Below are 23,722 nucleotides of genomic sequence, written 5' to 3' on the forward strand. Positions count from 1 at the left end.
CCTATGTATAGCTTGTTGTGTAATGTAGCAATGGTCTTTCTGTGAATTGTTGGTTCTAAATTGCGGTGATGAGTTCTTTGAAGGGCGAACCATTGTTTTTGTGGCCAATTTTGGGCAGTTTGAATGGGTTAATGCACAAGTCATAAGACGGGTTTATTGTGTAAAGGTGGCAGCAATATGTATTGGTCCTTAAACATGCTACTCCAGTATGAGAGCTGCAATTAGTCTAAGCATCTGGGCAGTGAATGCTATTCTTTCCGGTCAGAATTGGTCAAGAAGTATTGTATTGATACATTTGAAAGTGTTGATAAACATTTTTTATGCGCATCTTCTGTCATGTTTCGACAGCATTAAAGAATTCTACTTTTGTTTTGCCGTGCTTAGTTCGCAGAAACTCCATGTAGGGTTTTTTTGTTTTAGCAATTGTCCCTTGGTATGTGATATGAGAGGAGCTTTAGGCTTGCCATAGGACTAAGTGTTTCTGCCATGAGAGTCACTCTCATTTTGTGCCATTTTGATAGGTTTGCTATTAATGCTTAGACGCTAAATTTAATTATCTGACTAACGTACCATGCTTTTACCTAGTAGAACTCATGCAGACCCCTGTGAGAGTGCCCTAATATTTTGTGAGACATGATAGTGTTGCCTTGTCAACGATTGCATATTGAACATCTCTGAAGTCTTGCCTCTTGAGTGAAATAAAAGTTCCTGAATTTATATTTTAAGAAAGATCAGCTGGGTTTTTTTATGGATGCGACTTTTGTGTTTTGCAGTATAACTTAACTGTGTTGGTTCTTTTTTTGTTCAAGGGTGTGTGATGCCCCAACAAATCTTTATACATTCTCAGTATTTTCTATTTTTATCCACTAGTAATAAATTTCTTTTTTGTTTAAGGTTGTGTTATGCCCCAACAAATCTTTATGCATTCTCAGTATTTTCTATTTTTATCCACTAGTAATAAATGCAAAAATTTCAATATTATTGTGTGATGCTGAGTAGAAGTTGTGGCATTCTTTTTTTTTTTGGGCTGTTGTTTTCCCAAGGCACTTTCCCTCCAACCATCATCCCCTATGCTCTATGTTGAGCTTCTCCTCACATGGTCTTGTGAATAGCTACTTATAGATGTTATGAAGGGATCGGAGAAATCTCTTTAGGGATTGTAACCAAACACCAATGGTTAGCTATTGCATACATGCAAGCAAGAAGGCGATAAGAAGGAGACGTGTATTGGGAGAAGGAAGGTTGATTGACCAACATGTTCATGGTCCCTCTAAATTCGTTAATCATAACCTTGCAAGTCGGACTTTGAAAATTTAGGTTGGATGACAATAAATGTCTAATTTGGATCAATTGTCCTAATGTAGTTGGTCTGCAGCTAAGGTTTTTGCATTGCAGATTTTAGCTTGGTGTGGTCACTATTTCAGGCATTAGTCTCATCTTCATAGACACAGACTTTGAATTTACCGAGTCACGTGTGCACTTGAAGCTTGTGTAAGCTTGGTATTCTTATAGTGGATAGTTAGCCGATTGACTAAACCCCAATAGCACGATCCTTTTTGGTTCGAGGTAGGCTTGTCACAATTTTAGAAATAACTTCCCAATTTTCATTAAGAGTTCCTTTGGAGAAATGTGCATTTGAGTTAAAAGGTGGCTAGCTGTATTAAAGCTTGGATCTACATAAAAAATCTCTCCACTAATAAAGCTTCCTTTTATCACGAAGGTGTGATGTATGCCTAGATGTATGGACCTAGGAACATTATGACATTCATGTAATATGGTGTTGAATACTTTGGCCAGACGTATCCATCAATTTTAGAGAATAACCCATTTCGAAGGATTGCTTTTTGTTATCGTACAATCAATTCTACTAATTTGGCTTTCGTGGACTTCCAAAATCTTGATATGGAATTCATGACCCTATCGCATCTAGCCTTCGGCCGTCAAAAGCCACGTTGGTTGCTATATATACTTTAATGTGAATGTTGGCCCATGTATACAATGCATCTAGCATCATATAATCGTTGTGTGCAAATTTGAGTGAGAGCCAATAGGAGGTCCTTCTCGTGCGTTTGATACCTAATCTAGGTACATTTGAAAGCCTTACTTTCAAACATCACTCTTCTACTATCTAGATCTAGTGATGTCCCCTTGAGTGCTAGTGGATTGATATAGTTGTAGTGGTGTAAACATTTTAGAGTTTCAGAACCCACCCTTAGCTCTTCAATCCACTAAATGTGTGAGCTTGCTGTGCATTTCTTAGTGTTAATCCCATGCGTAGCTTTCTTTCCATCAGATGGGTGGACTTGGCTTGCCTTTCTTGCTTTTCACCCCATTTTGAAGGTTACTAAATTGGCATATCTTTGATGAACTTTTTATCAACAAATCCTAAACACCACTTTGCATGGCATGCCATTTAGAACCAAGTACTTTGTAATGGCTTGTACTTTTTTCTTATGAGTATGGATTTCATCAATAGATACGATGTGCCCAAGATGAAATAAAGTTTGCTTTGGGAATCTCGCTTAATTGTAACGTTGAAATGTCTAATATATTTAGAGATGTTTGTTGTATTTCCAATGATCCATTGTAAATAAGTATACCATTGAGTAAGATCACCATGAACTTTCAAAATACAAATGAAAATTTTTAAATCATCTATTGGAAAGTTGTGAGAGTGCTAGTTAGTTAAGATGGCTTAAACCAAGAATTTGAAGTGACCATGCTAGGTTCCTAAATGCAATTTTAGGAGCCTTCGAAGGGTTTAAAGGTACTTGGGTTGAATATTGATCTTATTGAAAAACCTTGCTTCTTGGACTTGATCCATGAAATCACCATTTGAAGTGGAGACTTAGTTTCAACAATTAAGTGATTCAATCCCTTGGCATTAAAACACATTGAAAGCTCCCATAGAAGAACTTAAGCTTCCCATGTTTATTCACAATATTGAATATGACAGACCTTGATGTACTCCTAAAGATGCCTAGAAATATCATCTTCTTTGTTCTAGCTGAATGTATAAGGTCGAGGGCGAATTGATGTCATGATCCACATTTCTTAGAGGAGGTGGCCTAGATTATAGTTGCCCAACGAGTAAGTCTTGGGAGTCTTGGGAGTCATGGTTGACACGTTGTACATAGTGATCCTAGCAATTGATGAGAGCCCATTGGACAATCCAATGTTTGTTCAAAAATGAACGTTTACTTGTTACATTCATGCACGTGATAAAACCTATGCCATTTTTGAGATGACAAGTCATTTCTTCTTTATTACAAAGTTCGACATAAGTTTTGTTATCATTGTGGCCCAAAAGAGATCCATATTCAGGACTTACGATAAGACATTATTAGGTTGCAAGGTCCTGTCCTTATCATAGAGCCAAGACTTACACAAAATTACATCATATTTATACACATTTGGAAAACATGATCCGAAAACTCTAAATCCATCTTCTTTGCATGGTTGACAACATGCCTACAAGCAATCTTTGCACCAAAGTAGGAATAAAGAATCACTGTTGGACAAGACTTGCTCTAGTCTTCCATGATCGTAATATCGATGTAATAATGAGGCCCAAAAGGTGACGCACTCAACTCACAAACAATATGATAAAGTTTCACATGAAGTATCTCAATTAGAGATATATTATGTACATGCAACTTTTAGTACTTGGGTTTATAGTAGCTTACCTTTTTTTGCGTAGTTAGCTAGTCACCTAGGGTAGGTGACCACGTTACATGCATGCATAGCAAAGACTTTTCTTCCTCTCTTAGGACCTTTAGGTATCCTCCACCTTCAATCAATTTATGGTCAAGAATTGAGTATAGCTACAGTGGGCCCTTCAAAGCGTTTGGAATAATTTCCTTTCAAAGAGTTGATGAGCTTACCCTTTCATGGATCGAGGAAATTATTCCTTGATGTAACCACACCACCTTATCCTCCACCCCACTAAACATAATATTGGCAAGTATATGGACTATCATGTCATCATTAATTTCTATATATTTTGCCAAGCACTCTTTGGAATTGGTACAAGATGACATACGAGGAGAATATGATAAATATCCCATGCATAAAATACTTTGTCAATTTGTAGTTGACACAAGTATGTATAGATGAAGAAGTGGTTTTTTTTTTTGGGGGGGCAAAAAAGAGACTTCTATTAATTATTAAAGAAAACCGTTAGAGCAAGATCCATACAGGAATATGGGATACACCATGCATTGCATGAAAAGCTCAAGAGCCAAAAAGAAAGGATTGGGGCTGATAGTGCCATCTCAATCCGGTAGCAACCTCTAAGAAAAGGGAGACCCCCTCCAAACTCAAAGAAATACAGTCCTCCTAGAAGAGGCTACCTGTGAAGGGCCCTGCATGCTAGCCCATATGGCTATCAAAGTGTGAACCGTGTCACTCCAAATACCCGTGAGCACTTGTGATGGGTGTATTTGGGTGTCATCCAAGGCCTCTGCGCATCTGGCTCTCCAAATGTGCCAAGAGGAAATGCTGGCCAAAATCTCCCAAGAGGTGTCCATTGAAACATGTGAAGCTCTGAAAGGAATATGTGGTACATCCTGAAGAGAGCAGGGCTCTATCACCTGTCGGTGGATCGAGAGTGCCCAAGAAGAAGGCTCACCCTCATAAAACACCTGGGGCCCAGTAAGGGATAACCATGTTCCAAACAATTCTCGCTTGATTGCAGTCCCAAAGGCAATGTCGCACTGACTCCTCTGCAAAATGACAGCGAGGGCAAGTGGGATCAGCCCCAAATCGTGATCTCCACAGGTTCACTGCAATCCCTCCATGAATAGAAAGCTAAAAGAAAGAAGTGATCTTTCTACTTCTGAGGGATTTCCAGAGCCTCCTCCAGAAATTCCTACACAAATCTGCAGTGATGAAGAAGCTATCCCAATGGGGGGCTCTAGAGGGAATCCAACCTCTACTACTCAGCTGAAATCTCTTGGCATTACCAACCGTGAAACAAAAGAAGGGAATCCCCCTCTCTCGGTGCCCATGATCTATCCACTCCCACTCTCTTGGGTCCCACTGCAAGCACCTGATAGGTGCACCTCCATATAACCACAACCTCCAGGATCTTAGGGCCAAGAGCAGAGGGTCGGGGTCTAAGGACCATTGCAAGCCCACTCCATGGTCCACAAAACTAGCAATCCTGACAAGCTGAAAGGAAACCTCTAGAAGAATATCATCCGTGGATCTAAAGAGTATATCTCCATCCCCAACGTCAAAGACTAGAGCATCTTCCCAGAGACCTCGAAGAGCGATCACCTGTAGAGGAACTGCTGTCCTCAAAAAAGCTCCCATCCAAGTGGTGGAAGTAATAGGCATCTCAACTGTCCATTCCACCGGGATGGCTGCATCTATTTGCTGAATCCTGCATGCTACCCCTCTGAGGTGACTCATGGTCTGTAGCCTCTTATCCTGAGGTAGCCTGATAAAATCCTTCCAAGTGCCTACTGTGTAGGCGGGGCCTCTCTCCCATCCAGACCACTGCATATAATGGGAAGTGCCTAGAGGTCTGTCATGCTCATCAAGTATACTATCATTCCAAATGATCAGCTACCTATCAATCTCTTCAAGGGTAGAGGGCAGAACCCTTCGAAGAGTGTTCCTAAAGCTCCCCCAAGCTTTGAGGATGGCAGTCATGAGAGGAGAGGCAAGAGACCTGAGAGAGGTGGAAGTAAAAATCCAGCGAGGGCTGTCCACCCAATCATCTCCTAAGGTAGGTGTGCAAGCTTGAATGCATCCAAAAAATAAATCCTTCCAAGGTTCCTACCTAGGCATGAGTCCCCTCACCACCACCTTACAAAGCAATTCCCTACACTGCAAGTTCGGGTCAATGATATTAAGGCCCCCTTCCCATGTAGGGAGAATAATGGTCTCCCAGGCCACCCTCGCTGCAACATCTGTCGTGCCATCAAGTCCACTCCATCAAAAATTCCTAACTGGTCTAATGAGCTGAGTGATGCAATCCCGAGACTGCTGGCACCAACAAGAACACACAAACCATGCGGTAGCCAAGAGAACCTGGTTTACTACCACAACTCTAGAGGCAAGGTCGAGTTTTTCTGAGCTCTAAAAAAGGAGCTTTTTCCTTATACTTTCTAGTACTCGACAAACTAATGTGCTGGAGAGATGCCCAATCCTACCTGGCATCCCAAATATCTAACAAGAACACCCCTCTGAATCCAAGAAAAGCCAATGTCAACTCCTAGCCTGGAGTGTCCTCATCACTGATCCAAAAGCCAAAGGATTTATGCCAATTAATGTGTGCCCCTGCAGTTGAGCAAAAAATATCCAAGGCTGTCCGGAAAGAATCAAGTGATTGCGAAGAGGCCTCAATAGAAATAGCAGTGTCATCCGCCAACTCATAATCAAGAAGTTCCTGCTCCTGCTGTCTCAAGGGCAATCTCAACCCATAAAGCTCAGCCTGAGATCTAAGGAAGATACTTATAGCTTCTGCCACAAAGAGAAAGAGGAAGGGGGCTAAAGGGCATCCCTGATGAACTGATCTGGAAATCTGAAACATGTCACCCCTTACCCCTCCAATCAAAACCTGGCTGTGGGCTGATCTGTAAAGGGAGGCCACCCCTCTAATCCATGCATCTGAAAATCCAAACCGTAGAAGAGTGCCCTCAAGAAAACCCCAATCTACTCTGTCATAGGATTTCTCAAAGTCCAGGAGTAGAACTGCCAGCCTCTGCCCGCTCTACATAGCCCACTTTGTGGCTTCCCAAAAGGAAAATATATTATCAAATATGCTCCTGCCATGCACAAAGCCTGTCTGAGTATCATGGATGAGGTCTAGAAGAAGGGGCTGCAATCGGATGCTGATCGCCTTGGCCAAGATTTTGTACAGAGTGCCCAAAAGAGTGATGGGTCTCCAATGGGATACAAAATTCTTGTTGCCACCTTTCGGGATAAGGTGTATGAGTCCCTCGGTCAATGAGTCAAGCATCTCACCTGAGTCCCAAATGCCCTGCAGGGTTGAAGTAATATGATCACCTATCATATCCCAAAAGGCTGTAAAAAAAGTAGTAAGACCATCGCAACTAGGGCATTTGCCCTTATGAAGGGCGGAGAGAGCACTCTTGAACTCTGTGCTGGTGAAGCGTGCATCAAGTGAGCATATCGTCTCTAGTGTGACCAACACAGCTAAACTCTGCCAAATCTCATCTCTAGCCACATCTCTGGCCTGTGTGTCAGGCTCTACAGAAAGAAGGGAGGCATAGAAAGCTGTTGCTAAGTGCATGACGGTATCCGGATGAGACTGCAAAACGCCGTCAGAGTCAATAAGCTGCCTGACACTCTCTCTACTACATCTGGGACCAAGTGTAGAGAAAAAGTGTTTATTGACTCTCCCTCCCATCTGTATCCAAAAGGATTTCCATGCATGGAAGGCATTCTCTGCTCTCTGATCAAGCAATGTCTGCAAGTGAGCCCTTGTCGTAGCAAGGCGCTCCTGTACCCAAGCATCTGATGGTCGTTTCTACTCCTCCCTCTGCAAGGCTGCCAACTGCCGATGGATACCAATCTCCCGCCTAAGTACCTCACCTCACCGAGCACTAGCAACGGAGTGATAAAAGTCGAAGAAGTGGGTTTGACTTTGGTTCACTAACAAAATAAGAAAAGTCTATGCTTCATGAAGATTTGGATCGACCTACCTCAAGTTGTAGTAAACACAACATGAAAAGTATATATAGATGAAGAAGTGGGTTTGACTTTGGTTCACTAACAAAATAAGAAAATTATGTGCTTCATGAAGAATTTGGATCGACCTACGTCAGGTTTCAAGAATTCCAGACCATGTTACAAGCCCAATTTAGTGGTTGTAGATCAAAGGCCTTCAACTTGACATTAGGGAGAATATATATCAACATCCTCTAAAAAGTTTTAAAAGCAAAGGGGTAAAATTTTCACATTGTTGAAAGTGAGAGAGTTAAGCGAAAGTGTTGAAAAATGTTTGGGAGACCTTGTACATTGTAGCTTATTTGATAACTTGATCACACACAAATGTAATTAGCATCATGACTCTAGAGAAGGTGGTCCAGACATGGACAGAGTATCAAGCATCTCAAAATCTTCGCTTTGATATTTGCATACATATTACGACAGATAAATGTGAAAATTTGATGCTAAGAGAAATATATCCGCTTGATTCTAGATATGTCTTTGATGACAAACTAAGGTAGACATCATGTTGTTATAACTTCCATCAAGTCAGTTAATAGGAGGAATGGTTGAGATTTGGACTTAAAAAGGGACATTTCAATTAGAGATATAAGCATGGGTCTTATCTTGATTAGGTTCTAGAGAGGTTGGTGCATTTAATGTGTGTAGGAAAGTAGATAATTCCTCATTAATGGATTGTAGTTTGAATCTACAAAAAGAAACCATGGCACTTGGCATGATCCAAAGGCTTTGCATGGTTGTGAAAGAATAGTGTTTGGACTGGCCCATCTAGCTAGTCACATGGCATGTGCAGCCAGGGTCAATTCGTACTCAAAGCGCTAACAACTACCATTTCCTTCATGGACGCATGGCACAAGTGGGTGAGGTAAGGCTCTAACCCATGATAATACCTAATGATGACCCCTCTTATAGGAAGTACCACCATTCTAGTAAGCCCACCATCCTATTGTTGGATGCAATTCCAATGCTACCCTAGAGATTCAGTGCGGCATGAGGCATTGGACTCTCCTTAGAGATTAATGGAGGAGAATACTAGTAGTCCATTTTCAATGGCTACTGGATGGGGCTCTGATCCTATGCTTGACATTTGGCATGGTGCTAGATCCCCATAAAGATCTAATGGAGGAGAAGATGTGTGACTCTTGGGTCTTGGATCTCAAGATGAGATTTATCAACCAATGGATGATGCTTGCTACACTTAGGCACTTGTGTTATAACATTATCCCCTTAATGAACCCATGTTATGGTTATGTACTTTAGAAATTTCCTTCTTCCGTTTTGGGCTATTTGGTATAGGGCATGTGAGATAAAGAGGACTTCTTGCTATGCCCTATTTGGTTTATGTGCATTTTTTAGAAATAGAGCTAGTAGAAACATTGCCCTGTATTAAAATGAAAGAGGTCCATATTGGCATGGGGTCGATATGCTAATCTTTATGATCTTAAAATCTAATGTAATTGATCAACTTCCACCAAGCCTCCATCAGGGACCCAAGTTTTTGTTAAATTATTTTTCCTACAAGGGGGATGAAGCCCTTTTCCAACTTGGGGTGCCAACTCCCTTTAGTGAAAAAAACTATCAAAATCTTGAGTATGAGATGAATTTAACAATACGCCATGAGTAGAAATTATTCAAATTAACATGGTTGTGTTCTACACTAAAAGAGCTTCAAATATGTCTTTACACTTTGAAATTTAGGTAACACATGAAAAAGTTACATTAATTTGAAAGGAGATGGGTTTTCATAATTTAGTATATTTTTTGTTTTACCCCCCATCCAAAAGACCCCCCCCCCCCGCCTTGGCACGGTTGTAAAGATGTATGGGGATGTATGGAGACATAGGGAATACATTACGTGGAATGAACACTACTCTATATGAAGGAAGAGCCGTGCTATATTATGAATTAAGCTTGCCAGGCCTAAGTACAAATAGTTAATGGTTGTGTGAATAGTTCTTTCTCTTAATGAGTGTGAGGACACCTTCCTCTCACTCTTTCTCTTGCTCTTTCTTGTGCAACAGCATGGGATACAACCTAGAAAATGCTCTGTGCTCGCTTTGTTAAAGCTTTTGCCTCTCTTGGACGACTAGAAGGTTTTGAGCTCCACTATTGTTGGCTTCCTCAAGCTCAAACTTCCTCTCAAGGTTTAGCATCTCACTCGTTCTGAGTCATCATTGCTCATTTTCAAGGGTTTTCTTGTGCATTCATGACCTCGACCATGATCAATGACCCTTGTGCTCCATTATGTGCCACTTTGCCCACACTTGATTTTTGAACATCTTCTTACATGAAATGGTTCTTGCATGCTCAACTCCCACATACCACTAGCTTGCATGATCCAAAGTTCAGATGCAAGTCTCATTTGTAGGTACCTGTACCAAAACCGAGATGCAAGTCTTTGCTTGGATTTGTCAAGGGTTAATATTCACTTAGAATTAGCTTAGATCGAGTCCTCGTGGTCTGAATCTTGGATGATACTCTTGGTGTAGGGGCTTGCAGGTACAAGCTCCTCCATCAGTTGTCAAGATCATTCATAAGGTTGAGCCTCTTACTACTCACAAAAGCTATCTACCACTTTGAGAAAAGATTGTGAACTATCCTAGGGAAGGAGAGTTTGGAAATAAAATATACAAATTTCAATACCGAAACTAGAGGCATCTTTCCTTCCAGGTTGTATCAATTACTTGCCTAAGGGTTCACTAGACTATCTATGTGCCACTATAATTAGATGACATACGATTACGATCTAAGGACAAAGAACACTAGGAAAGAGCAATAGATAGTAATGAAGCACATTGTGGCCTTGGAGAAGTCCACAACAAAGATGTTACTTGGCTACATTACTAGTCTCCTCAAGAGTCAAGCAAATAGATAAGTTCTTGAGAATCATCCTCATTGTGTCACACTCAATATGGGTGTATCTAATGCAAGTCTTCGAAGGTTCCATGGAGAAATAGACCAAAAGCCACAAAAACATTGTAGCTCAAACTTGTGCAAAGGGCATGGGTTCCATGCAATATCTTAAAGACCAAGCTAGTTCATGGACTAGGTAAATTAACAAAACTTTGTTTTATTCCCTAGCTTTAGAGCATGCTCTTAGGAATGGTTGCACCCAAAATGGATACACCCAATCATGCTTGACAATACATTTGCCTATGGCATTGGACTAGAAAGTGACACCAACTTCATTGAATACTACCTGTATTCTTTGGAAGTTGATTGACTATAGGATCTTGCACAAGTTCAAAGTGTGCCATAGTTCTTGGATTTTCTTCTACTCCCCTTAGTGATGGTCTTGCCCTAGTTTTGAAAGGAACGGGCCTCATCCCATTGAGGGAACAACTCTAATAGTTTACCCATAATGACATTGGTTTTATAGATAGCTCCAACAAGTGTCGACAACCATTCCCAAGTCTTTGTCATGTGCTTGGCAACATCATTGGTTGCATTGGATTCATTGCAAGCAGAGAACACATCTCTTTCACTCGAGCTATGAACTCAGCCTCCTTGATGAAATTTTCTACCTTTGCTTGTAGATCTAGTGTGGTATGTTTGGCTCCATTTTGTCTTGAGCCTTTCTTCTTGCTCTGGTAGATCCTAGCATAGGGGCCTAAGTTATCATAGTTAAAGAACTATTTGTGATTCTTTTCAAATATGATATTTGAATCTTCATCCAACTTTCCCTTACCATCTAATTTAACTAGGAAATCCTTGTCCACAAATCTAGTAGCTTTCTTCTCTTGAGCCTCTTCCTACAAGAGCAAGAGTAGTAGCTCCGACAAGACAATACTATTTTTTCAAGGAGGGATTAAATTTAAAAAATTATAAATACCGAATGATATTGAAGGAGATTCACTCACCTGCATCCATCCATAATAAGGACAAGTTAGAACAAGAACCTTTAATTGTGGAACTACAGGCTTCAATGCGTAGCTCCACTTGTTATTGATTTCACAATATCATAGGTTATTCTAATACAGCAAATTGAATCAACCTTGGATGGCGGTGCATCGTGTGGCACCCCAATGCTTGAGTTACAAGTATCCAGATGCTCCATGTTATTACTCTTTTGAGAACTAGCTTTCTACAAATTCCCTAGTAAGGAGTCATGAGAAAATTCCATCACAATTAATAAGGTGCCCTTATCGAAGGAAAATTGGCCAATTAATCAATATATAAAGACTATGATCATCATAATATAGGGTTATATCCTTATGTAGAAGCTAGAAAATGCTTCTTTTTACTAACGTATTTGTGGCCTCACCTCCCCATATAGCCGAGCAAAAAAGATAGAGACTCGTCATAGTCATTCCCATTTCTTATCACACACATAGATCCAATGGCCTAATATACCTGAATATAGTCCGAGAGCCGATTGGCCTTTGCTTAGCTCTTAAAGGCCCCCTATATAGAATGATCCTCACATATAGTCTCCAAATGTTTCTACCCACGGTTGGCAGTCATGCTATTTTGAATCTGCAATTAGATCTCTATCAAGGGATACGTGAAGAATGTTAGCTATGCCGGCGTAACGGACAAAATATGTTTAAGGTATCCGATCAGAGAGCATCAACCGTCCACCAATTTATGAGTGTAGACCTATGTAGAGGCTATCCAAATTTCCATAGGAACTCACTAAATTGAGCTGGTAGTTTATATAAACTACACATAATGAGATGTAGAGTTACCTTACCTCCAAGCTTGCAGAGTGGCCGCTACTTGTGGATAAAACTGGAAAGAAGTTCTCAAGGATTCGTATTTGAAATTCAACAAAAAATTTGCACTAATCATACGTAGATACATCCCTCCAAGCTTGTAGAGGGGCCGCTACTTGTGTACCCACAGTCGTATCATGGGATCTCTAAGAAATGCAACTGCCAGTGACTATTATCACAGAGGTGATCGAGGGTAAAAGGTGGAGAGTATAAGTGATGTGTAGGAGAAAAAGGACGCTTTATTTATGAGACAATAGGTGTCTTACCTATGTATGGCCAATGAACTTACCAGCAGAACAAATGCATGCCAGCTTGGTGATAAGCTCTCAGTTTGAGATGTACCATGGCTCAGAAGTCTGGTCATGGGTTTGGTCATCGTTTCCTCACCTACACCACATGAGCTATGCTGGTCATATAAGCCCGTCTCAATAATGCTCTGTTTGACTTCAGATTGCAGGCAGCATCTCCAAATCAGCTATTCATAGCCATCAAGCTTTGAGAGTTTCCATAAGAAACTGGCACTCAGTCAATCTCATAAGCCACAAGAGCTTGATAATGAATTTGTTACTCCATGAAGGATGCTGGAAATGTGTTTGAGCATCTGGTGCCAAATCTTCTACGAACTCATTCCAATGACTGTTTCTACACATGGGAGGGAAGCAAGATTGCTACAAAAAGAGGGCAGAGAAGCGAGTTGTATATCCCATTAATAGCTCAGGAAGAAGCTACGTAGTAAGCATCTATGGCTGACAAGGGAGGTTTATATAGTTGTATCGTGCCACAGACTGACCAGTCGGTTCAGTTCATCTTGTCGTTTCATTGCGAAATTTTACAAAAAGTCATGGGTATGGTTACCCCCATAAAATTTTGCGTATTAAGTCTCATGACCACTAATCAAAAAATCGTGACCATACTAGCGACTACCATCAAAGTCACCTTTAGTCTATAGTGACCATACTAGATACTACCATTAATTCAAAGGTATCACCCTCATGAAAACCTTATGTCAGTGTTTATTATAAACACTTCATGCTATATGAGCTCGACCTTTATCATGAGTTCTTACAGGTGACCAAAAGTTTGAAAACAATGTTTAACAAGGTCCAATCATAGGTTTATTTAGTCTATATAGTTGCAAATGCAAGTCCAATATGGGCCATAAAATTTGTCTTAACCAATATAACTTATTGGCGATGTATACTCATGCTGAGTTTTAGCACATTTCTTTTTAAGTTGTGAGACGCATGTTTTTAGTAAGGATGTATTGATAAGTCTGATTTCATCATATGTGCATCCAACAGCATTGTTAATCCATCTAAAATTGTTTACATGGGCCTTGTATATACCCATAATAAATGGCAACTTTATGGATAAAGGTGTCATGGAAAATGAATGGAGTTCGGCCTCTATCTTAATCTCTAAATTCAATGTATTTATAATTTCAAAATCTCCATCATTAAGTCTCCCATATGCCAAGTCATGGGCAAATTTCTGACAAACCAATGCCAAATTATTAGAATCTTTGTCGATTCCATGCATAAAAAAATGTTCTTTAAGATTACTTAAATTTTCCCAAAAGTGTTTATCACTCCATATATATCCTTCATAAACCTCTTATGGTTGGGTAACTTTGTGTATTGGTTCCACAGCCAATCATACGAGTATTTTCTAAAATTTGTAAAGTGGCATGTAAGGATATACCAAGTATGTGGCACAATTTTTTCTAGGCTTGTTCAAGAGCTTTATGGGCATCTCGTACACAAGGTCTTTTAACCAGTATGTGGTTTAATCCCTTTATGAGCTCACGTCTTAACGGTTCATAATCAATAATACTTAAATCACAAGTGACTACATGACCCCATTTACTATCAATAAATTTTTCAAATTTATGGCACGAGCATTGTAATTCGGCACTATTACAGAAGGTTTCCTTTGGAGAATACACATATCCCATCAAATTTTTGTGGAATTTCCATGTAAACAAGATTTCATCCTTCTAGTAGTGGGTTATTAAAGAGCACATGGATGAAGTGTGAAAAGTTATTTTCTCTCATACCTTCAAACACCTTTCTTCCATGAGTTGAAAAAGAGATCCATCTGTGAACTTGTATCAAAAAAGAATTCTTTTAGTAGGATCCCCTTCCTCTATAATAGATATTTTTGAAGAGCTTTTACTTCCCTCATCATTATCATATCTTGTATTGCCATGTCTTGAGTTGTCCATCACGGATGATCCACCGGGGGAGAAATCCAAAGTATCATGTCTTCTCCTGATATCACTGCCCCTAGTAAATCCATAGGTATCAACTGAATGTTGGGCAGTAGCCTCCTCTTCTAGGTATGTTACCATGTCTTCCACCATGTGTTGAGTTTCCACCACCTCTAGAACTTCTAGGTTGCCTTTCATCCATAACTCTGGCGTGTTTTGGGTTAAGAGACCTAACCAAAAAGTTAATCCGTTTGCCATTAAGTCCTTGAAATGGATTGGATTATCTACCGTAGCTTTTACACCTTCATTGACCAACTCCTAGTAGCAGGAAAAAATCATAGCTTGCTTAATAGAGAACTGAAGAAAAGATGAGCACCACTGTATAAAGGCATACATTTTGACCATAAGGGTATTACCATGCATAAATATGTGTAAATGATTTAGTATGTACCATATAGCATGGTCAAACCACATTACCTTGTTTCGACATTGTAACCCTACATTGACACAGTTGCAATTTAAGTAAGGTCACATATAATTCCAAACATCTAATACCTTTTTTGCAGGTAGTAAAGTTTTGTGGCTGCAAAAGATCCCTTGCTTTGATGTGCAAAAAGACTCTTCTAACTCATTTAGAGCAAAGAGTTCCATTAAGATAATGTTATTAGTATGTGCCGATCTCCCCTCAATAGCCATGTTCCTATATTCTTTTTTCATAGTATCAACATTCTCAGTGATCCCTGTAAAAACTACCCACATTTCAAAAGTAATAGGTGATGTAACACTCAAGTCACTGAGTGACCATAACTTATGGTCAACCTGGTGTGAAAATGTCCCTTCCAATGTTCTTCTTGGGATAAGGGGATTAATTGAATTATCCTTAACATTCATAGCCAAAGTGTTTGGTGCAGGAAAGTCCTGTGTAAGGACATTTCTCTCTTCCTGAGATAACATATCAAATGGAACAAGAGTGTAATTTTGTGGAAAAAGGTGTAACAGTGGTGTTACATTTCCTCCCTCCACTACTATCCAAAAGATATTCCGCATTGTGGTAGCAGTAAAAAGCTTTGATCACCCCATCAGCCTTTCTTTTATACCCCTCGTATTGTGACTCATCATTGGAAATTATCCTTCCAATAATTTTTGATAGCTTTTGAATAGTGGAAAGGGCATTGTCAAAAAATTTTGCAGAAAGTTCCCAAATGCGACACCAATCAGAAATACTTAGCTGGATCAAGAGTAGTTGTTGGCTTTCCGGATCAATAGAAAGTAGACCACTCTCATGTTGTTGGATGAATTTATGGATTTCCTTGCTAGAAATGATGGATAAAAATCCTTGAATTCCAATGGAAGAAGGAGCCAGAAGGGGGTCAATGTATCCCCATTTTAGCAGATCACAGTGCTAGGCATAGTTCTATTTAATTTGGACAAGAAAAAGATCGTATCAATGTTATGGATGGCAATAGATGAGGATTTCCCTCCCTTCTCATCCCCCCAAGTGTATGTGTGCATTTCAAGACAAACATTATCCATCTTAGTCTTATCAATCAAGACAATATAATTTTTTCATGGAGGGATTAAATTTACAAACTTATAAATACCAAATGATATTGAAGGAGCTCCACTCACCTGCATCCATCCACAACAAGGACAAGTTAGAACAAGAACCCTTAATTGTGGGACTCCATGCTTCAATGCGCAGCTCCACTTGTTATCGATGTCACATTATCATAGGTTATTCTAATATAGCAAATTGAATCAACCTTGGATGGCCGTGCATCGTGTGGCACCCTAATGCTTGAGTTACACGTATCCAGATGCTCCATGTTATTACTCTTTTGAGAACTGGCTTTCTACAAATTCCCTAGTAAGGGGGGGTCATGAGAAAATTTCATCATAATTGATAAGGTGCTCTTATCAAAGGAAAATTGGCCAATTAGTCAATATATAAAGACTATGATCATCATAATATAGGGTTATATCCTTATGTAGAAGCATAAAAATTTTACTAACGTATTTGTTGCCTCACCTCCCCATATAGCCAAGGCAAAAAAGAGAGAGACTCATCATAGTCATTCCCATTTTTTATGACACACATAGATCCAATGGCCTAATATACTTGAATATAGTCCAAGAGCCAATTGGCCTATGCTTAGCTCTTAAAGACCCGCCTATATAGAATGATCCTCACATATAGTCACCAAATGTTTCTACCCATGGTTGGCAATCATGCAATGCTAAATATGCAATTAGATATCTACCAAGGGATACGTGAAGAATGTTAGCTATGCCCACATCACAAACAAAATATGTTTAAGGTATCCGATTAGAGAGCATCAACCATTCTTCACCAATTTACGAGTGTAGACCTATGTAGAGGCTATCCAAATTCCCATAGGAACTCACTAAATTGAGCTGGTAGTTTATATAAACTACACGTGATGTGTTGTAGTTACCTTACCTCAAAGCTTGCAGAGTGGCCGTTACTTGTGGATAAAATTGGAAAGAAGTACCTGAGGATTCGTATTTGAAATTCAATAGGAAATTTGCACTAATCATACGTAGATATGTCCCTCCAAGCTTGTAGAGTGGCTGCTACTTGTGTATCCATAGTCATATCATGGGATCTCCAAGAAATGCAATTGCCAGTGACTATTATCACGAAGGTGATCGAAGGTAATCAAGCTTTGAGAGTTTCCACAAGAAACCGGCACTCAATCAATATCAGAAGCCACAAGAGCTTGATAATGAATTTGTTACTCTGTGAAGAGCGCTAGAAACGTGCTTGAGCGACTAGTGCCACATCTTCTACGAACTTAGTCCAATGATTGTTTCTACGCATGGAAGGGAAGCAAGATTGCTACAAAAAAAGGGCAGAGAAGTGAGTTGTATATCCCTTGTAATAGCTCAGGAATAAGCTATGTAGTGAGCATCTATGGCTTACAAGGGAGGTTTATATAGTTGTATCATGCCATAGACCGGATGAGTCGGTTCAGTTTATCATGTCGTTTCATTGCGAAATTTCACGAAAAGTCATGCATATGGTTACCCCCCTAATATTTTGTGTATTAAGTCTCATGACCATTAATCAAAAAATCGTGACCATACTAGTGACTACCATTAAAGTCACCTTTAGTCTGTAGTGACCATACTAGATACTACCATTATTTCAAAGGTATCACCCTCATGAAAACCTTATGTCAGTGTTTATTATAAACACTTCATGCTATATGAGCTCGACCTTTATCATGAGTTCTTACGGGTGACCAATAGTTTGAAAATAATGTTTGACGAGGTCCAATCATAGGTTTATATTTGGTCTATATAGTTGGAAATGCAAGTCCAATATGGGCCATAAATTTTGTCTTAACCAATATAACTTATTGGCGATGTATACCCATGCTTATCTAGGAACAAACTTGGAATCAATTCTCTATTAGATGTATATCATGAGGAAAAATCATCGTGGTCTAGCAACGATAAGCTTGCCAACCCAAATCATGTATACATTGGCGTAAGTGTGTGTGTGTGGGGGGGGGGGGGGGGGGGTCTGTGTGCAAGCTTAGCTCATGGCTTTCCTTATCCATAGAGACAAGGTTATCTGTTGAGCTAATCTGACTCATTGGGCTATCTTTCTTGCTCGCCATCAATGCTTTGGTGATGGCATCAGTCCTTGATTGATGCCTAGAATTAAGACGATAATCATAGAGTGATTGTCCCTTAAATTTTAGCTTACTAATTCAACCCTTGAATCAATCCTCTAACTTCTCTCTGGTTTGTCATCCCTTTGTTAACAGTTTCTTTGTCAACAGAGTCCTACCGAGGACTCCTTCACTGGTCCTAAATTTTAGCTTACTAATTCAACCCTTGAATTAATGCTTTAACGTCTCTTTGGTCTGTCATCCCTTTGTTAACAGTTTCCTTGTCAACAGAATCCTACTGAGGACTCTTTCACAAGTCTGAGTTTCCTACCGAAATGTGATCTAGGTTTCATATCCATATCCCTATTGGTTCTTAGGCCAGATCCCTAGTTAGATTAACATCTAGTATTTGGTTTCATAGAGAAGCCCAGATCAAGATATTATATCACTATCCTCTTGTCCTCCTCACATGCTGGCTCACATGTGGGGCCATGATCTCAATTGGTTGCTCTATGACTTGCCCCATCTTGCACAATGTTTATAGCTCAACTATAAAAGGAAATGGATAATGATGTTATGGCATCCAAGAAGTTGTGAAATCTATACCGTACAAAGGAAGAGGCTACACCCTTTACAAGGACGTGTTAGTTTGTCTCGATTAATGTGCTTGATAACAAATTGGATGAAGCCATTTGTCCTAAGGAATCCATTCCTACTCTTTATATGCTAACAGCCCATCTTAAATCTCAAACAGTGTGAGCCCATCCAAATAGAGGCCAGTAGTCTTTTTCCTTCCTTGGACACTAGCTTTAGAACATATGGATACATTTATATCCCTTGATTAGTAAGTAACCTGACCTTATCTAAATGGGTTTATGTGTTATGTGGTATGTTAATACTTCTTATTGTGGGTGCCTCTCTCGCATACGTAACTACAAAACTTTGCTATTGAACATATTTTGTTTCTTAGAGCTTGCTTATTAACCAATGCAAAGTAGCCTATTAACTAACATCCCATTCACCTTATAGATAGATCAAATTATCCTCTTCACCCCAATAAGATTTAGAGGCACACTCCTAGTCTCTAGTAGGAGAGTGATATACATTAAGCCCTCAAAATCTAGTCAGATTTGTATCTGAATATTTTCCAACTCATTCTAGGTAAGCTACCTCCCAAAACTTTAAGCCCCCTATTGCAATATTGGTTTGACAATAGTATTAAATAGGCATTTCTTTACTTCCGATCACCATATATTACTTAATCTACCCATATTTTTAAAAGCATAATATTGATGCCACCCTAACATGCATTTATGCCATATATGATTAGAGGAGATCTTACTCCAAGGTGCTAAAACCTCCACCATGATTGCCCTTGTAGAAGAGCACTGCTTGCATGTCCTTATAAATCTTAATGAGCATGACCTTTGTCTGGTCTACATTCACTAGAAGCCCATGATGTTAATAGAAACATTTTAAAAGTCCATTCACCCAAACAATTGCCCATAAATTCCTATTTGTTGAGCATTTCCTTTTACCATAGTTCCAATTTGTTTATACATGGGCCCAACAAAGAAGTAGAGAGTGGGCGACATTGCTCCATCGAGAAAATGTTTGAGAAATTGTTTCTTTCATCCTAACGCCACCTTGTAAATGACAACCATATGATTCTAATTTAAAAGCCTTTCTACACTCATTAGTGTAACAATAGAGGCCAAGCCACCAACTAATCTATGATATTGTGTGCTTTTTGAAAGGCAACATATCCCTTATCCCTTTCTAAGTTAGCTTTAGCAGACTAGTTGATGTTCATCTATATTGCCGAACAAACTATAATTATGCAGTTTTTGAAATTGTTTCTATGCCCTCCTTTATAGAGTTGCATACTGGTACTTTCTTGGTCCACTTCTCGTCCACTCGACCAGGAAGTCCTCATGCATGACCAAATTTTGACCATATCACAGATCTAGGAAACTGCCTCTTGCCCATTTAAGATTTTTTACTTGAATTTATTGTTTCTCTAGTCTTGTAGTTCACCAACTTTCACAAATCCTAGTTGATATCCTTTCTAGTAAAGAGATGGAATTATGATATCCCCAGTAATTTTAAGCATTTGTTTGCACCTCATCTCCTCAAAAAGTGCCTTTGTATATGCAAACATCTTACTATCCTATATGTCCTCTAATGTTTGTCTTTGTGTTTCTTTCAAACAACCACCTAATTTGCTAGCCATGTCTAGATTTCTTGAAACTCAATTCCACCTTATAATCCATGTCATTTCCTTCATGTGGGTGTCCTCATATGTTGTCTCACAAGTTCAAGGTAGATGTTGTCTCATAAGTTCAAGCTAGATGTTATCTCATGTGTTGTCTCACAAATTCAAGCTAGATGGAGTCCATCGTGGCTACTACCTTTTGCCTTGTGGCCCCATGTTCCTAATTGAACCATTTATTGCATGGAAAGGCATTCCTTAATGGCTTCTCGTCTTGTTGGGTTTTGAGGCATATCATTTTATAGCACACTCCCTTAGGGAGGTTTCACAATCGGGCGTTGGACATTGGACCATGGGCCCTACATGTCCAGCGATGGCTAAGGGGGAGCTTGGGCATAAGCACTTTCACAAACGGGCGCCCGACAAACATATAAATTTAACTATATCAGCAAATGAGAAGTGGCCAAGTGGTTATCATGGCAAATTCTCTACTCTTGTCCACCTCCAATTTTTTTTGGGCGACCTTGGACTGCCGCCCAAGAAAAATCCTCTACCCAAACTTTAATGGGATGCCACATAAGCATGTCCGCGCCCATTTATGAAACCATTTAAGGGCGGACAATTGAAATGGCTGCATGCTATTCACAGATACCATTTTGCTAGGATGTCCGTGCCCGTTTGTGAATCCTACCTTAGTATGTCTTCAAAGGTTTTCCATTTTTGTTATAGAGGAATCGTTTTGTCATGCCCACATAATCGGTTGTCTACCAATGCAGTATATGAGGTAGCCTTTCAATTATTCAGTTGTAATCTAGGACGTCATCCTACCCCTCCAAAAGATATGCTCTTAAATTTATTAGCCCATGGGGCCCAAGTACTAGTTGCAATCTATGGTCCATGTTATGTTTGTATAGATTTATTGGGTATAAAATTTCCTCACATGTGTAATCTAATGTTAATGTAGTGGCATGTGTGTTGCCTTGTCCCTTCTCATTGGTTAGTTGGTGTGTGTACTGCCCCCCATTGATTGTAACCATCCATGTTATTGCTTTACCATTTCTTATGTACAATAGATTTCTCCCACTGCATTTATTGGCATCTAGCCATGATGGATCATTATCTCTAATATCTCCCCCTACTATCCGCCCATTTGTGTTTAATCCCCCATAATCTCTCTTTCTTGAATTTTGCTACATCTACTCCCAAGTTAGAGAAGGATCATTAGGGTTTACAAGTATATGTTAAAGAGGGTCTCAAACATTTAAATAGTCACACTTTAAAGTGAGCATATCTTGTGCATTTTGTAAGTGTACACCACTTGCTCCTCCCTCTCCTTGCCATCATTTGCTCCTCCGTGTCCTTGAGTTGAAACTTGAATCTCTTTGCTTTGAATCACTTATCTCTTAGACCTTTGAGGCAAGAATTGAGGAAAGACACTAGACGAGTGGGAGCCATAGACACCTACTAGCAAAATGTAAAAGGTCCCATTCCCCCACTTTCCAAGGAAATGGGTTAGTAGAAGAAAGTGATCACTTGCAATTTCCCAACGCTCCCATGTATAATGTGCAAAATGGGCGACGAGTGTGCTTGTAAGCTGTGATTAATAGAAGTGGGTTTTCCAAAGCAAGGGCGGTGGGTACAAGGGCGGTAGGTACAGAGTAAAGAGGACTTGAAGTCAACGTAGGAGTAGGCAGCAAGGCATAACAGAAGAAAGAAGTGCTTCTGAGTTGTCCAAGTAGTGTGTGTGTGTGTTGAGCATGGCCTCTATCATCTCCTCCTCCTCTGCGTTGCTCCTTCCTCCTCGATTCGGCTACGTTGCTCTCACTGCTGCAGCTAGCGTCGTGCTCACTCAATGGCAAGGCATTCAGGTATTTGTCCTTCCCATTGCAGCTTTTTTCTCAATTTTCTCTCTCTTAAACCAGCCCCTCATCACTATCCTCCATCCTGCAGGTTGCCATCCAGCGCCGGAAATGCGGTCTCAAGTACCCCAAGGTTTTTGCCATTCCTCTTCCTTTGGGTGGTTCCTTGTCCTCCGCCCGTGATGAAGCGAGATAGCTTCTCTCAGATTCGCCAAGCAAACCTTATCCTCTTCTTTTTCTCTGCTTTCCATTTCAGACTCCTTCATACTTTCAATTTTGTGCACAGATGTACGAGGACAGTGAGAAGTCGATATTCAACTGTTACCAGAGAGCACATCAAAACACGCTTGAAGCCTATCCAGCGTTCCTTTCATTGCTCATCTTGGGAGGCATTGGGTACCCCATAACTTCTTCAATGTGAGCCCAACTTCCGGATTACAATCGGCCTTTCATCCTTCGATTTTTAGAGTGTTTGCCAAATCTTTAAACCACAGTGCCTACGCCTAACATGGAAACACTGAATTTCTGTTTCGCAGTTTCGGCATGGTTTGGGTTTTAGGGCGAGTAATCTATTCCTTGGGGTCAGCAATTCTTCAACTCAAAACTATCGTATTACAAAGCTTCTGTCTTGCGCTGTTGACCGTAAATGCTATCTTGACTTTTGCTTTTCTACTGCAGATATTACACAGGAGATCCCAATAAGAGGTTTCGGGGAGCGTGGAATATGCTTGGTTTGTTTGGTCTCATTGGAACCACCATTGTGTACGGATGCCGGCTGCTGACTGCATAGTGGAGCTTCTTTAGTGATTCAGACAGTTTTTTTATCGAGGATGCTTTACCTTTCTCATGCGTACACATGTGCCTATGTTCTTACTATGTTTTGCATACACCCTAGCAGCTAGCTATTGTTGGACTTCATGGTTTTTGGCATGCCAAAGGCAAATGCCTAAGCGGTTGTTTTGCCTTTCTCTATCTATGGGGATTGTGCAAGGGTCTTAAACTCGAAGGATAATATAGGAATTGTGCAAGGGCCTTAAACTCGAAGGATAACATGAGAGGGGATTTAAAGGTTGTCCTAATCTAAGGGTGAGGTTGTTCTTAAATGAATACTATCATGGAAGGATAAAGTGAGAGGGGATTTAAATGTTGTCCTAATCTAAGGGTGAGGCTCTTCCATGATGTTATCCTTCTAGTTTAAGGCCCTTGCACAATCCCAGGAATTGTGCAAGGGCCTTAAAACCGAATGATAACATGAGAGGGGATTTAAAGGTTGTCCTAATCTAAGGGTGAGGTTGTTCTTAAATGAATACTATCATGGAAGGATAAAGTGAGGGGATTTAATTGTTGTCCATTTAAGGGTGAGGCTCTTCCATTTTCTTTGG

General features: G+C 40.0%; 1 protein-coding gene across 1 annotated transcript; it reads left to right on the forward strand.

Annotated features, from left to right (window-relative positions):
- The first annotated feature begins 22,007 nt into the window (after positions 1-22,007).
- On the forward strand, positions 22,008-23,179 carry LOC147882261 (uncharacterized). Its single transcript, XM_087401274.1, has 5 exons — positions 22,008-22,349; positions 22,432-22,473; positions 22,627-22,757; positions 22,877-22,921; positions 23,019-23,179. Exons 1-5 carry the CDS (start codon positions 22,239-22,241, stop codon positions 23,128-23,130), a joined length of 441 nt encoding a protein of 146 aa, XP_087257400.1. The 5' UTR covers positions 22,008-22,238; the 3' UTR covers positions 23,131-23,179.
- The last annotated feature ends 543 nt before the right edge of the window (positions 23,180-23,722 follow it).

Source organism: Dipteris shenzhenensis, chromosome 30 (genome assembly GCF_047967505.1).
Source record: "Dipteris shenzhenensis isolate YYH24624 ecotype China chromosome 30, Dip_SZ_1.0, whole genome shotgun sequence".
Lineage (NCBI taxonomy): Eukaryota > Viridiplantae > Streptophyta > Polypodiopsida > Gleicheniales > Dipteridaceae > Dipteris > Dipteris shenzhenensis.